General features: G+C 42.9%; 1 protein-coding gene across 3 annotated transcripts in view; it reads right to left on the bottom strand.

Moving 5' to 3' along the window:
• The window catches only part of CNTLN (centlein), a 351601-nt gene that overhangs the window by 177945 nt on the left and 159779 nt on the right, over window positions 1–13877 (bottom strand). For all 3 annotated transcript variants that reach the window (XM_053300359.1, XM_053300360.1, XM_053300361.1), the window contains one exon: window positions 13564–13689. In XM_053300359.1, coding sequence (XP_053156334.1) covers window positions 13564–13689 — 126 coding nt within the window. The remainder of the gene's footprint in view (window positions 1–13563; window positions 13690–13877) is intronic.

Genomic DNA, 13877 nt, shown 5'->3' with positions numbered 1-13877 from the left:
GTGCCTGCAGTGGGGATGCTTCGCCTGGACGCAGCCCCAGAAGAGCCAAGTGCATCCCACACGACCAGGTTCAGAGAGTGTGCTACACAATGGATGGTCACAAACTGAACCTGCACAGCGTGATCTTGGCAGCATTGTCAGTGTAAACCTTAGGCAAAGGTTTGGATGCCCAGATAGCCACCCCCACCCACCTGGTGATCCATGGTCGCCGACAGCTCATCTTGCATGTAATCAGTGTCCAGAACCTCCACATGCAGCACAACCCACTGGTGTTTTGCTGCATGGGAAGGGCTGGCTATGCCACCAGCAGCAGATGTCCCCTCACTCTCCTGCCCCCTCCAGTGCACCATGAGGGACAGGAACGAAGTGTGCCGCCCACTGGTTCTGGTCCACTGATCCGCAGTGAAGTGCACACTTGTGTCAGATGCTGCTGGGCACAGCAGCCCCAACACAGCCTCCTTGCATGTCCAGTACAGGGAGGGCACACCACCCACCTGCTGAAGGTGGTGCATGAAGGGATGTTGTAGACGGGGGTAAGAAGTTGGAGCATCTGGCAGAAGCCAGCATTCTCCAGCATGAGAGTGAATGGTTGTCCATAGCAGTCATCTCCCAAATGGCCTGGGTAATGAGAGGAGGCTCTGGGGGAATCAGACCGCTTACCCAGATGCATCCATTGTGCAGGCAACGTCTACTGCTTGGAGCAGGAGCAGGTGCCTTGTGCTAGACACACCAGGCCTATTGCTGCCAACAGGAGCATGGACCCTCCTGGCTGATGCCATCACAGGTGCTGCCACATCCTCCTCAGCATAAGATGCTTGGGGTCCTTACCCCTGTTGACCTGTGTCCCACAGTGGATGCAAGCAGCATGGTGTGGGTTTCCACGGTGGAACTCAAAATGGTCCCACACCAGGCTGCTGTTGGTCCGAGACTGTTTCAGTAGTGATGGTACCGGGGCTGTTGGTTCATTCTGGGGGCCGCTGGGGCCGCTGCTGCCACCACCACCACCACCACCCCTCCATCCGGGGCTGAGAAGGTCAGGGAAGCAGAATTAGTTCCTGCTCCTCCTCAGTCTCAGCCAGGGCAGTCGCACTGCCAATGGGGATTGGGGAGAATGGAGAGAGCAATCGGTCTGGGTTAGCAGCCAATGACACCTCCTACTCTGATGCCACAGGAAGCGCTTCTTCCCTGACAGAGGAGAAACTCCTCCCCATTCTATCTCAGCCACTGCAGCTCCTCCAGAAAGAAGAGCCTGCACACAACTACATCAATGGGGTCAAATCTGATTGGCGAGGGGTTAAGTCTTAGGGCTTACCCCCCGCCATCAGAGTTAACTCTCATAGGGGGGAGAAACACCTTTAAGGGGTTGTGGGACAGGGGGTGGTCTATTTATGCTCTGTGTGCCACACACAGCACTATCTATATCACTGTGGTGCACACACAAGCTAGAAAAAATTAAATCCTCCCAAATAAAGAAGCAGGCTTTATTGGGAGGGGGGGCTTTTTTGGAGGGGATTGCCTGCGAGCAACAATGGGGCAAATCGAAGGGAAGGGAAGGCTGACCTGTGCAGTATCATGCAAGCAGGATAGTCCTGCTTATGACAGCTGCTTCGGATCACTGACACACTATGAGATGGAAATCATCACACAGTCACATGTAAATCTGCTACCAGACATATCTGGGGTCTACCTGTCTTAGCTCTTAAGGACCTATTCAAGTATTACCTGTGTGGCATACAGAACGGTAGCATCGGAAGCTATCATGCCACTCTACTGGCCCATATGGTGACAACATTAATAGAGCAATGTTGGACTAGATCACACTGAAACAATTCCCACACCATAAAATATAATATTTGAACTGAGCCTAAGAAGACCCAAAACAGAAAAAAAGGCATGCAAATGTCATTGCTGCCTTATTTTAGTCATAAAACACAACCTTATCTCACCTTAAGTGAGTTAGTCAGTGATAAATCATATTAATAAGTTTTCCTTATCACAAATTGTATGTGAGGAGTTTTAAGTTGCGTCTCATTATTTCAATTTGAGAACATAGGTTATTCTGCAGCATACATGTATTAACCCACTTAAGGCTCTGTATAGAGAAGAACAGCTCCAAATGCCCTACTGTTTAGTAATAGCCAGCATTATTAAAAAATAATTTAATGTAGCAGACCCATCTCTATTAACCTCTGTAAAACACTTTATATTTAGATAATCATTGCCTCATTTGTACATAAACTTTTTCATAGGAGACACATCCCTTCTAGACTCTTGAGAACCTTTGGCAAATCTAAACGCACAATAAAATTACAAAATCAATCAGAGCAGCAGCGGTTCTCCTTCTCTGGCCCCCAAACATCTCTCATATTGATCATCAGCCAAAAGATCCAATAAAATAACTGCTCCCATTCTACACCATATTTTCCACAAAATAAAAATTCCAGTCTCATCTGTAGCAGCCTGTCTTCCAAATCCTGCTTAAGTAAATAAACTTCTCTATATGCTTCAACGTGAAGAGAAGGAAGGGAGCCCACAAGCAGCTCACAAAGGAAGAATGTTGACAGAATTATAATTATTGAAAGAATGTATTGATATGACCACTTTAAGCCTTAGTTTTCCATTGTGCTTTACTTGTAAATGTTTGTGAAAGCACAGTTGGGGGAAAAGGACCCAATGGGAAGCAAGAGATGAAGGGCTGGTTCATACCTTCCTGTTTTTATTCATGTAAGCAACCCGCCATACCTTTGCTCATGCAGACAAAGGCAATATGCAAACCAACAATTCTGTAAACACAGTAGATCTTTTTCCAAATGCCACTACATGGGGATAATCACTGCTTGCACCCACTTCCCACCTAACATCATACATCTACAAACTTGATAATCCTATGACAGTTGGGGTTGCTTGCATGCAAGAAGGAAAAAAGATAGTTTCTGTCTTGTGGCTTTATTGCTAGCAGGACAGATATACAAAACGTTATAATGCTCCTAAGGTTAGTGACATCAAGTAAGGAAATTGCAGAAAAACATCACTCTCTGTACATGCACACTAACAGCCCCTTGCAGGTCTAAAGCCCAACAAGATAAGGCTAACTGTCCCTGAACTGTAAATCAACTGAAGAAAATACCATATAAGGTGGGAGTTCAGAAGAGAAGCCACAGTGTAAGCTCGTTGGAAAAATGAGCTCAGTATCAGAGCTATCAGCTGGAGCTTTTCAGTGGCTTTATGAGGAAAAGAAACAGGATTCCATGTTGGAAGGCAAAAACTTCAGATATGTTATTGAGAAGCTATAAAATACATTTGTTTTACAGTAAATCTCCCCCAGAATGGGAATCTTAACCATGCATCAGTGCAATGCCCTTTTAAAAGGTTTAGAGGCTACAAGCAGGATATAAGAACAATCTGGTTTGTTGTTTTAAGATTTATTATATTATTATTGTGGTGGTTGATGCTGTTGTTGTTGTTGATGATGATGATGATGATGATGATGATGATACTGCCTGGCTTCAGCACTTCCAGAAACAAGAGGAGTTACCATTTCATACAGTACAGCCCGACACTGTATTTAGAATACAAAGGACAAGAACAGTGGTGATATTAATTGTGGGGAAAAAAGCTGTGTGCTGAAGTACTACTAACTGTTATAGTAATGAAGAGTTTGCTGTTTGCACAAACCTCTAGGAAGAAAGAATCTAAAATATAGTTCCCAGTACACAAGGCAGAAAAAAGTGATGCCCGAAAGATGTTCAGAAGAAAATATATTCTTTAATATACTTATTTGCTAATGCTGAGTTTTGAATTAGAAGATTGGGTATGGATACCAAAGAGGGTATCTTCAATTAACCCAATAAGATAAGCAAGTTCTATGTAGCAGCATAATCCCATAGAACTGCGGAAGCAATCATAAGTTTAGGATCAGCAGATTTAGAGCTTCTCTTTCATGAGTGATCAAGGACAAATCTTCGGGAAAGCTTATATAGATTGCATTAATATGATGCTGTCTTTTCTACTTGACTTAGAGGAAATAGTTGAAATACTTTGCCTCACAGAAACTGCCTATCACTGAACTGCAAATGTGAACTCCTAGTAATTATTGACAGCAGGCATCCAAACCACCCCTTCTATTGGCTAGGGCAGGGCTACACAATTTTGGCTCTCCAGCAGATGTTAGCCTACAACTCCCAGCATCCCTCACTATTAGCCACTATGGGCACAAGTTGTGCAACCCTGATCTATGGCATCCAATAGAATTGCTCTGGGGATAAATTGTCTAACAAATCCAGGTTATTTTCTTTCAAAGCCACAAGGAGATCCTATCTGCTATGATGACATAGCGAATGATTTTGCTGACAAGATTTAGCAATACTATCTTATTCTGAACAATCTGTTTCAGTTGATATTGCCTCTTGAAGCAGAGTGTGTGCTCCGTTATACACAGCCAACCTGCAAAAAACTGTAGTTTGAATCATTATTATTACTAGTTACTTATAAAGCACTTAACTTATTTATTTATTTTTATTGTTTATTAAATGTATATACTGCCCAACTCCAAAGGCTCTAGGCAGTTTTCTTTGATTGATTGATTGATTGATTGAGTACCGTCAAGTTGGTATCGACTCTTAGTGACCACATAGATAGATTCTCTCCAAGATGATCTGTCTTCAACTTGGCCTTTAAGGTCTCTCAGTGGTGCATTCATTGCTGTAGTGATCGATTCCATCCATCTTGCTGCTGGTCTTCCTCTTCTTCTCTTTCCTTCAACTTTTCCCAGCATTATGGACTTCTCAAGGGAGTTGGGTCTTCACATAAAGTGTCTGAAGGATGATAGTTTGAGCCTAATCATTTGTGCCTCAAGTGAAAATTCTGGATCGATTTGTTCTATGATCCATTTATTTCTTTCCCTGGCTATCCATGGTATCCTCAAAAGTCTTTTCCGGCACCAAAGTTCAAAAGCATCAATGCTTTTTCTATCTAGCTTCTTCAAAGTCCAGCTTTTGCATCTATAGAGTGTCATGGGAAAAACCATTGTCCGAACAATTCTAATCTTTGTAGGTACAGACATGTCATGGCATCTAAATATCCTTTCCAAGGCCTTCATTGCAACCCTACCAAGTGCTAGTCTGCGGCATATTTCTTGACTGCTGGATCCTTTACTGTTGATGGTCAATCCTAAAAAGGCTGAAGCTATCTACCACCTCAATGTCTTCATTGTCAATTCTGAGGCTGGTTGCTGTACCCATTGTCATTAGTTTAGTCTTCTTTACATTCAGCTGTAGTCCCATTTTTTCACTGTGCTCCTTGACCTTCATTACTAGAGCTTGCAGATCATCCACATTCTCAGCTATCAGAGTGGTGTCATCCGCATAGCGCAGGTTATTGATGTTTCTTCCTCCAACATTAAAAAGGTTTTATATCACCTTTTTCTAGATGATGTAAAAAAAACCCAAAACCACCACAGTTCCTACACACAGGCTTATACTGTAATCTCATAGATGATACAAAAGAAAAGAAAAGGATGGGGAGCGAAGAGAAAACAAGTAAATTTAGACAACAGCTCTCACATAAAGTTACATCATAGTTATAATGAACAGGTGGGACAGCCCCTGAGGTGGGTAACAGCCAAATGGATGTTAGTCCCAGTTAAGTAATGGAGACAGGTTAGTTGCAGCAAGGTTGAAAACCATTGTTGATTTAGCTAAAATAGAGATAATATACAAATACGACCAATATTCATGTGCGTCATAATTCTATCCTTTGTAATAGGAGTGCATCCAGGGTAGACAGTGGAACTTGCAAACATTCTGTGGCATTCCCCCAAAATCCCATTTTTACTATTGTCAGAAGGCAATTTATATAAAGACATCCATGTTTCTGAACAAGTCAACTGCTATACCTGAGCATAACTACCAAAGCTTTTGAGATCTGCTGAGTATATCCAGCAGATATACTCCCAGTGTCTTTCACTATGATGTGGATTGTCTTGGGAAATATATGTTGTGATAGATGGCCAGAGTTCATAGCAACCATGACGACTATGGGCCTATCCCAGTTTTTCTCTGATCCGACACATGATGCTGGTCACATACTCGATTTGATCTTTTGCTCTGATCAGGGTGGTGTTCCGTGGGTGGGGACTCCTGTCATCTCCCCATTGTCATGGATGGATCACTATCTGGTTAAGGTAGAACTTACAGCCACAACCCACCTCTGCAGGGGTGAAGGACCTATTAGATTGGTCCGCCCAAAGAGGTTATTGGATCCAATAGGATTCCAAGAAGCCTTGGAAGGGTTTAGAGTTGGCTCTGCTAATGATTATGTCGATGCTCTGGTACAAGGATGGAATAATGAACTCAATAGAGCAGTAGACACAATAGCTCCTAAGTGTCCTCTCCAACTTGCCTTAAAGACAGTCCTGTAGTATTCAGATGAGTTAGGGGAGCTGAAGCAGCGAAGTATACAATTAGAGCGCAAGTGGAGGAAGACTCGGTGCAAGACTGATCGGGCACAACACATTTGAAGAGCTATGTTCTATGAGAGCCAGCGTGGTGTAGTGGTTAGACTGCTGTACTAGGACCGGGGAGACTTGAGTTCAAATCCCCATTCAGCCATGAAACTAGCTGGGTGACTCTGGGACAGTCACTTCTCTCTCAGCCTAACCTACTTCACAGGGTTGCTGTGAAATAGAAACTCAAGTATGTAGTACATCGCTCTGGGCTCCTTGGAGGAAGAGCAGGATATAAATGTAAAAATAATAATAATAAATAAATAATATGTTCTGGCAGTGTGGGCGGCAAAGAAGCTATTCTTTTCTGCCCGCATTGCTTCCACAAATTCACATCCAGCTGAGTTGTCTAGGGTTGTGAGGGGGCTAGTATGTATCCCCTCCACCTTGAATTTAAATTTGGAACCATCGGTCATTCGCTGTGACATTTTTAATGACTATTTTGTGGATAAAATCTCTCAGATTCGGGCCAAGTTGTATTCCACAGTTACTGCAGAGTCTATTGTGGAGGTGTCCAGCAACTCCTCTTATGGGGTTAGATTGGATCATTTTCAGTTTGTGACTCCTAAGGAAGTGGACAAACTGCTTCAGACTGTATGTTCTACAACCTCTTGACCCTTGCCCAACTCAGTTTATCTCATCTGATAATCATATTATCAGAGAGGGCCTTGCAAATATTATAAAGGCTTCTCTGAGGGAAGGCAGGATGCCTCCTTGTCTTAAGGAGGCTATTATTAGACCACTTTCAAAGAAAGCTACACTGGATCCCTCAGTTAGCTAATTACAGACCTGTTTCTAATCTTCCATGGTTGGGCAAGGTGGTTGAGCGGGTAGTGGCCTCTCAGCTCCAACACAAACAAAAACAAATATTTATATACTGCTTTTCAACAAAAGTTTCCAAAGCGGTTTACATAGATAAATAATAAATAAATAAGATGGATCCCTGTCCCCAAAGGGCCCACAATCTAAAAAGAATTTTTTTAAACCAATCTAAAAAGAAATTTAAGATAGCCACCAGCAGCAGTCACTGGAGGTACTGTGCTAGGGGTGGATAAGGCTAGTTACTCCCCACCTGTAAATAAAGAGAATCACCACATTAAAAAGGTGCCTCTTTGCCCAGTTAGCAGAGGCTGCAGGGCAGTTTTGGATGATGAGATTATCTAGACCCATTTCAAACTGGCTTTCATGGGGGCTATGGGGTTGAGACTGCCTTGGTCGGCCTGGTAGATGATCTCCAATTGGTGATCGACAGAGGGAGTGTGACTCTGCTGATCCTTTTGGATCTTTCTGCCATCAACCATGGTATCCTTCTGGACTGCCTGAGGGAGGTGGCACTGTTTTACAGTGGTTCCGCTTCTACCTCTCTAGCAGATTCCAGATGGTGTTTCTTGGAGACTATTGCTCCGCTAAGCAAGAACTGAAGTATAGAGTTCCACAAGGCTCCATACTGTCTCCAATGTTCTTTAACATCTACATGAAACCACTGGGAGAGATCATTAGGAGGTTTGGTGCTGGGTGTTATCAATATGCTGATGACATCCAGATCGATTTCTCCATGCTGACCTCATCAGAAAATAGCATATCTTCCCTAAATGCCTGCCTAGAGACAGTAATGGGCTGGGTGAGGAATAACAAACTGAAGTTGAATCCAAATAAGACGGAGGTACAGATTGTGGGGGGACAGAACCCGAGAGATTATTTAGATATGCCTGTTCTGGATGAGGTTACACTCCCCGTGAAAGATCAGGTATGTAGCTTGGAAGTGCTCCTGGACCCAAAGCTCTCCCTGGTCTCTCAGGTTGAGACGGTGGTCAGAAACGTTTTTTATCAGCTTCGGCTGATACATCAGCTACATCCTTTCCTAGAGGTGATTGGCCTTAAAACAGTGGTACATATGCTGGTAACCTCCAGGCTTGACCACTGTTATGCACTCTACATGGGGCTGCCTTTGTAAGTAGTCTGGAAGCTACAATTGGTACAGAATGTGGCAGCCAGATTGGTCTCTGGGACAACACAAAGGGACCACATAACACCGGTTTTGAAAGAATTGCACTGGCTGCCATTATTATTATTATTATTATTATTATTATTATTATTATTATTTATTAGATTTCTATACCGCCCTTCCAAAAATGGCTCAGGGCGGTTTACACAGAGAAATAATAAATAAATAAGATGGATCCCTGTCCCCAAAGGGCTCACAATCTAAAGAGAAACATAAGATAGACACCAGCAACAGTCACTGGAGGTACTGTGCTGGGGGTGGATAGAGCCAGTTACTCTCCCCCTGCTCAATAAAGAGAATCACCACGTTAAAAGGTGCCTCTTTGCCAAGTTAGCAGGGGATATGTTTCCAGTAAAATACAAAGTGCTGGTTCTTACCTATAAAGCCCTTAACAGCTTAAGTCCAGGCTATTTAAGAGAGCGTCTCCTTTGTCATAAACCCTGTAACCTGTTACAATCTTCTGGATGCAAGATGCCACCGGCTCATTTGGTGGTGACCCATGACCAGGCTTTCTCTTTGTCAGTCAGAGGACTTTGAAATATGCTCTCTACTGATGTAAGAGCATCTCCTTCTCTGTTTGTTTTCAAGAAGAACTTCAAGACTCTCCTGTTTTTGCAGGCTTTTTAATTAGAATTAATTTTAATAATTTTGAAAAACTTGTTTTAGTATCTATTTTATTCTATTGTTTTTATTGTCATGTATTTTAAAATGTAAGATTAAAATATGTGACTTTTACATATTTTAAATTTTGTACACGGCCTAGAGATGTACATATCAGGCGGTATAGAAATATGATAAATAAAATACAATTATAAATAAAAATATATCATAGGTTTCCTAAGAAACAATATCAAAGTGCACCATTATCATATCAGAGTTGGGGCACACCTAGGTAATTTTAGTGCCTGGATCTGAAGGCCTTCAGAGCCCAACCCCCACTGTGGGGGCCCCACTGCCGCAATTTAAAAAAAAAAGTTAAAGGTTTTTAAAAACTTTTTTTAAAAAGAAACCTGCATTTTTCTAATGCCTCCCATCCCAGAAGTGTGCCACCGCTGCCCCGTGGTGCCGAAAACTTCAATAATTCTATTTCCTATGTGCATGGCTGGTGTGTGGGGTGTGAGCCGAGCGGGCCTCCCCCTCCCCCGTGGTGGCAGCAGGAGCAGGAGGAGTGGCTGCTGGGCCTGACTGTTTAGCCCAGTGACCCTTAAGAACTGGGAAGCGATCCAGCAGCCTGCGCAGCTGGGATAGAGTGTCATAAGCCCCAACAAGCCTCCCAGTTCTCAAGAGCCGCTGGGCCGAATGGTCAGGCCCAGCGGCTGGTCCCGCTCCACCTGCCGCCGCCACCACCATGGGGGTGAGGGAGGCCTGCTCGGCTCACCACCACCCCCACTCCCTGGCCGTGCACATGGCAGCTAGAATTACTGAAGTTTTTTGTGCCGTGGGGCAGTGGCAGGGTGGGCATGGGCATGGGGTGGGCTAGTGGCAGGAGGCCCCCTGGGCCTCTGGAGGCCACGGACTGGGGCCCCAAGGTACGGGGATAAGAGTGCCTCTGATCAGAGTGCACAATTGGATGTGCTTATCCACTTAACACATTTCATAGCTAATTGGATACGCTCTCTGAAATCTGTGCATGAAAGGCTTTTGTGGAAGTGTACGCTACTTTTTTGTTCTAGAATATTTAGGTATGCACTCCTGATCCTAAGCAATTTTAGTCACAAACACCAGAACTAATTTGTTGGACATCCATTCTAATTGCAGTTGATGGGTCTAAATAGGAGAGGAAGAGTAGGCCAGCAAACAACTCCTTTGAGAGAAGAAGGCACAATACTTGGCTGCAAACCCAATATATTTAAATGAAAAGATTGTCAAATTGTCTTCTCAAAGACTCCTATTCCATTCCCAGCAAAAAGGAGATTTTCTCTACTTTCCTTCCTTGTGCAAGACTAGTTTTCATAGGTCTGAAGCAAATTTTCCTACTCGAAGCAACTGAAGACACCACTGATTTTAAAACAAAAATCCCTGGGCAATACGTCCATTATAGAAGACAGCTTCAGACTTGGATCTACCCAACACTTCTCATTGGTGATGTTAATGTCATGAGGATGTGGCTTCATCATTTGAAGTTTTCACAGGAAATATGGGCAGTATTCCTTCAAGTAGTATATCCAATTAATGATCTGCCTAACCACTGAGCAACATTTGCTGCAAATCAGAAATAAACTGATAGACTATGGGTCTGGAGCATTTGAAAAAATATGAAACATCTTCAGGTATAACAGAGCATAGGCCATCAGGAAAACATTTCAGAGCAGAGATGTGGGAAATGTTCCAACACTGAAACATTTTAACCCAAAACGGGCCGTTTTGAGTGTCTTGAGTGTGATACAAAACACTTTTAAAATAAAAGGGCCTGTTTCGAGCTTGGGACAAAACAACACCATTTCAATTTGAAATGTTTCGGCATTTTGAGCGACATTTCGGAGGCCTTCTTTTCTGGCACTGGCTTCCTATTGGCTTGCAATCTCCTTGTTTGGCTTGTTATCATACAAATCAAGTGTTGTCATGGGCAACTGTGACCCCATTGGCTGGGGGAAGGGAGGAGGGAGGGGAGGAAATTGCACTAGATGAGCTTATGGCTATGTTTGCTGCTAAGGGTGCTGCTGTGGCAGCTGTTGCAATGCAAGGAAGTAAGGAATCATAATTGTATGAGAGAGAGCAAGTTCTGCCAATGACATTACTGCAGCACAGGCATTGTGGCTGGCAGTGGATTCTGGATCAGTGATTTTATTTTTGGCCATTTTAGGACCGTGTTTGAAATGCGTGTTCTGTGTTGGAAGGGACAGATTCCCTTTTACTCTGTGCTTCTGTTCTGCAGTGTTTTTCAAGGCAGGTTTGCAAAACACATTGCAAACTGCGATGCAAAACATGTGTGCACTCTGTGAGTGCAGCTTTTTCTGGCCATAGAGGACAATGGGGGAACTCGAAACAACCTATTCTTCCCCATGGGTAGCTCCTAGGGACATGAAAGTGGGTTGTGTGGTAGGGCATGATGGGTGTTACCTACCACCAAACCCACACACAAAAATGGTCATGATGGCAATTATTAACACATTTTTAAGGGGAAAGGTTAAACATTTGTTAAAAATCACCTGCTTGCACACTTCTTTTGTGGGTTTGTTGGGTGTTAGGTAACACCCATCATGCCCTACCATCCAACCCACTTCGGTGTCCCTAGAAGCTATCCAAGGGAAAGAATGGGGTGTTTCGAGTTTTCCCATTGTTCCTTATGGCCAAAACACTTAAAATGTTTTGAGTTTTGTTCCAGCAAAACACCTGGTTCGACCGCTATTTCGAAGAAAAATTTCATCCATCTGCATTTTGTTTGTTGTTTGTTTGTTGAAACAAAACACAAAATCCATTTCTTGCACATCCCTATTGCAGAGATCTCTCAAGTATTTTTGAATTTTTCTAGCCTTTAATCCATAATGGGGGCCTAAAAACATATTTCACCTTGTCTTTTCTAGAAATACCAAGGTTGGAACCAATATATGATTTAGAAATGAGCCATTTTGGAAGGGCGGTATACAAATCAAATCAAATCAAATCAATCAATCAATCAATACCTCTGTCAACTCTGTAGATTTTTTCCCCATAGTCCTTTCAACACATGTCAGAATACCCAGATGCCAGACTACACTCAGAAGATAGTACTGGAATAGTTTATCACTGTCTGCCATAACAGGATCTAGCAGTTAATGCAGTACAGTGGAAGTAGAGTGTTGCAAGATGAATTCAAGTCAGAAAGGAAAACCTAAATTTTATTATTCTCCATCATTTGGACGCTGCATGTAGGAATCCCATAGCAAGATGCATTGTGTAGGTGCAAATGTCTACTATTCCAGCAGTCAGCCTACAGTTTAAGGACTTAATATTACTATTACCTCTGGTGCCAAGATCTGTATGGGGTGAATCCTTCTTGATAAATACTGGACCACCACAGACAGAACCAAAGCAGTTGATGCTATGGAGATAATGGTGCTCTGATAATTCCAACACTGATGCTAAAAAGATCCTTCAACATTCTACTGCTGAGAAAATATTCTGGATGTTCTGTCAATGCAGGCAGACTCCTGACAAATACACTGAAGTCTCTGAAGCACAGAAAACTGTTCAGAGTTTCAAGTACGCTCATTGCTAAACAACAAAATCAACTTGACAAAGACATTTTAAAACATCATTAACAGGCTAATTATGCAGTGCCTACCAACTTCCTTTTGTCTAGTATGAAAGGGAATGTTCTTACTTTACAAGGGTGAGTATAATAGTCTATGAATTATAAGATCAAAGAGGCAAACTGTATGTTTTCTAAAGTAAGAATTCCTTCACTAAGTTTTACACTTACCACAGCTAAAAGAGCTGTGTGAAGGGATCAGCACTAAACCCAAAGGACAGGCTGTGCATGGCAAGAAAGAGAGCAACTCCCTCGTGCTTTTTGCAGGTCACTACGAAGGACCATGTTAGCAGATCCACTCCAGACCCTTAACAGGCAGCTCTGCTGCTACCAGTAATTAGCTTGGACAGCTCTGGCTCCAAGAGTAGCAGCAAGGCTACACCATAATGAGCTCAGCTGGGATTAGCAGGACAGGGCAGGGAACCAAGAGAGCTGAGGCATTCTGCACTGCGTATGTATCAAGGAGATCAAACAAGGATGGCTGGCTAGGTTATCCCCTCACCACCTCATTCCAAAAATGAAGCACGGCAGTGTGTAAAATACAGGCTAATGAAGAGCGACACCTCCAACAGATGAGAGCCACATTAATTAACACAATCCCTAGATCATATAATACAGTTTCAGTTAGTGCTAGCAAACTTGTTGTCACTGATTTAGGGGGTAGGGGGAAACTAACATTTTTCCACTATGTTTTTGGTAGAGGAAGATAATTTAATTTTGTTATCTGAAAGGAATTCCTTTGTGTGGCCTTCAAGCCCCAACCCCCACACCACTAATCACATTTTTTCACTATCTATGTATTTTAAAAGAACGAAAGAAACTCACTTTTCAATCAATAGCTTTTTGTGTTCCTTTTTGAAAAATGCAAGCTCATTCCATACAGCATCAGAATCTTCCTGGCATAGCTGATGGGGATCTGAACGCTCCTTTCCACTTTTACCACTCCCAGGCCTGTTTAAAAGCAAAAATGATTTAAAAAATTAACAGTTTTTAAAGCCCAAAGGCAGTGTGGGGGGAATGAAGTATCCTACATTTTGGTGTATGGCAACACTTGGATTACCTTGCTTCAGAAAGGCAAAGTACAGGTATCACACCAGAATTCACAACTGTTGTGCATCTGATTATGTAATCTCATTCAT

Source organism: Hemicordylus capensis, chromosome 2, assembly GCF_027244095.1.
Source record: "Hemicordylus capensis ecotype Gifberg chromosome 2, rHemCap1.1.pri, whole genome shotgun sequence".
In the NCBI taxonomy this organism is placed as follows: Eukaryota; Metazoa; Chordata; class Lepidosauria; order Squamata; family Cordylidae; genus Hemicordylus; species Hemicordylus capensis.
Note: the sequence above shows the minus strand (reverse complement) of the source record. Positions and strands in the feature narration are given on the sequence as shown.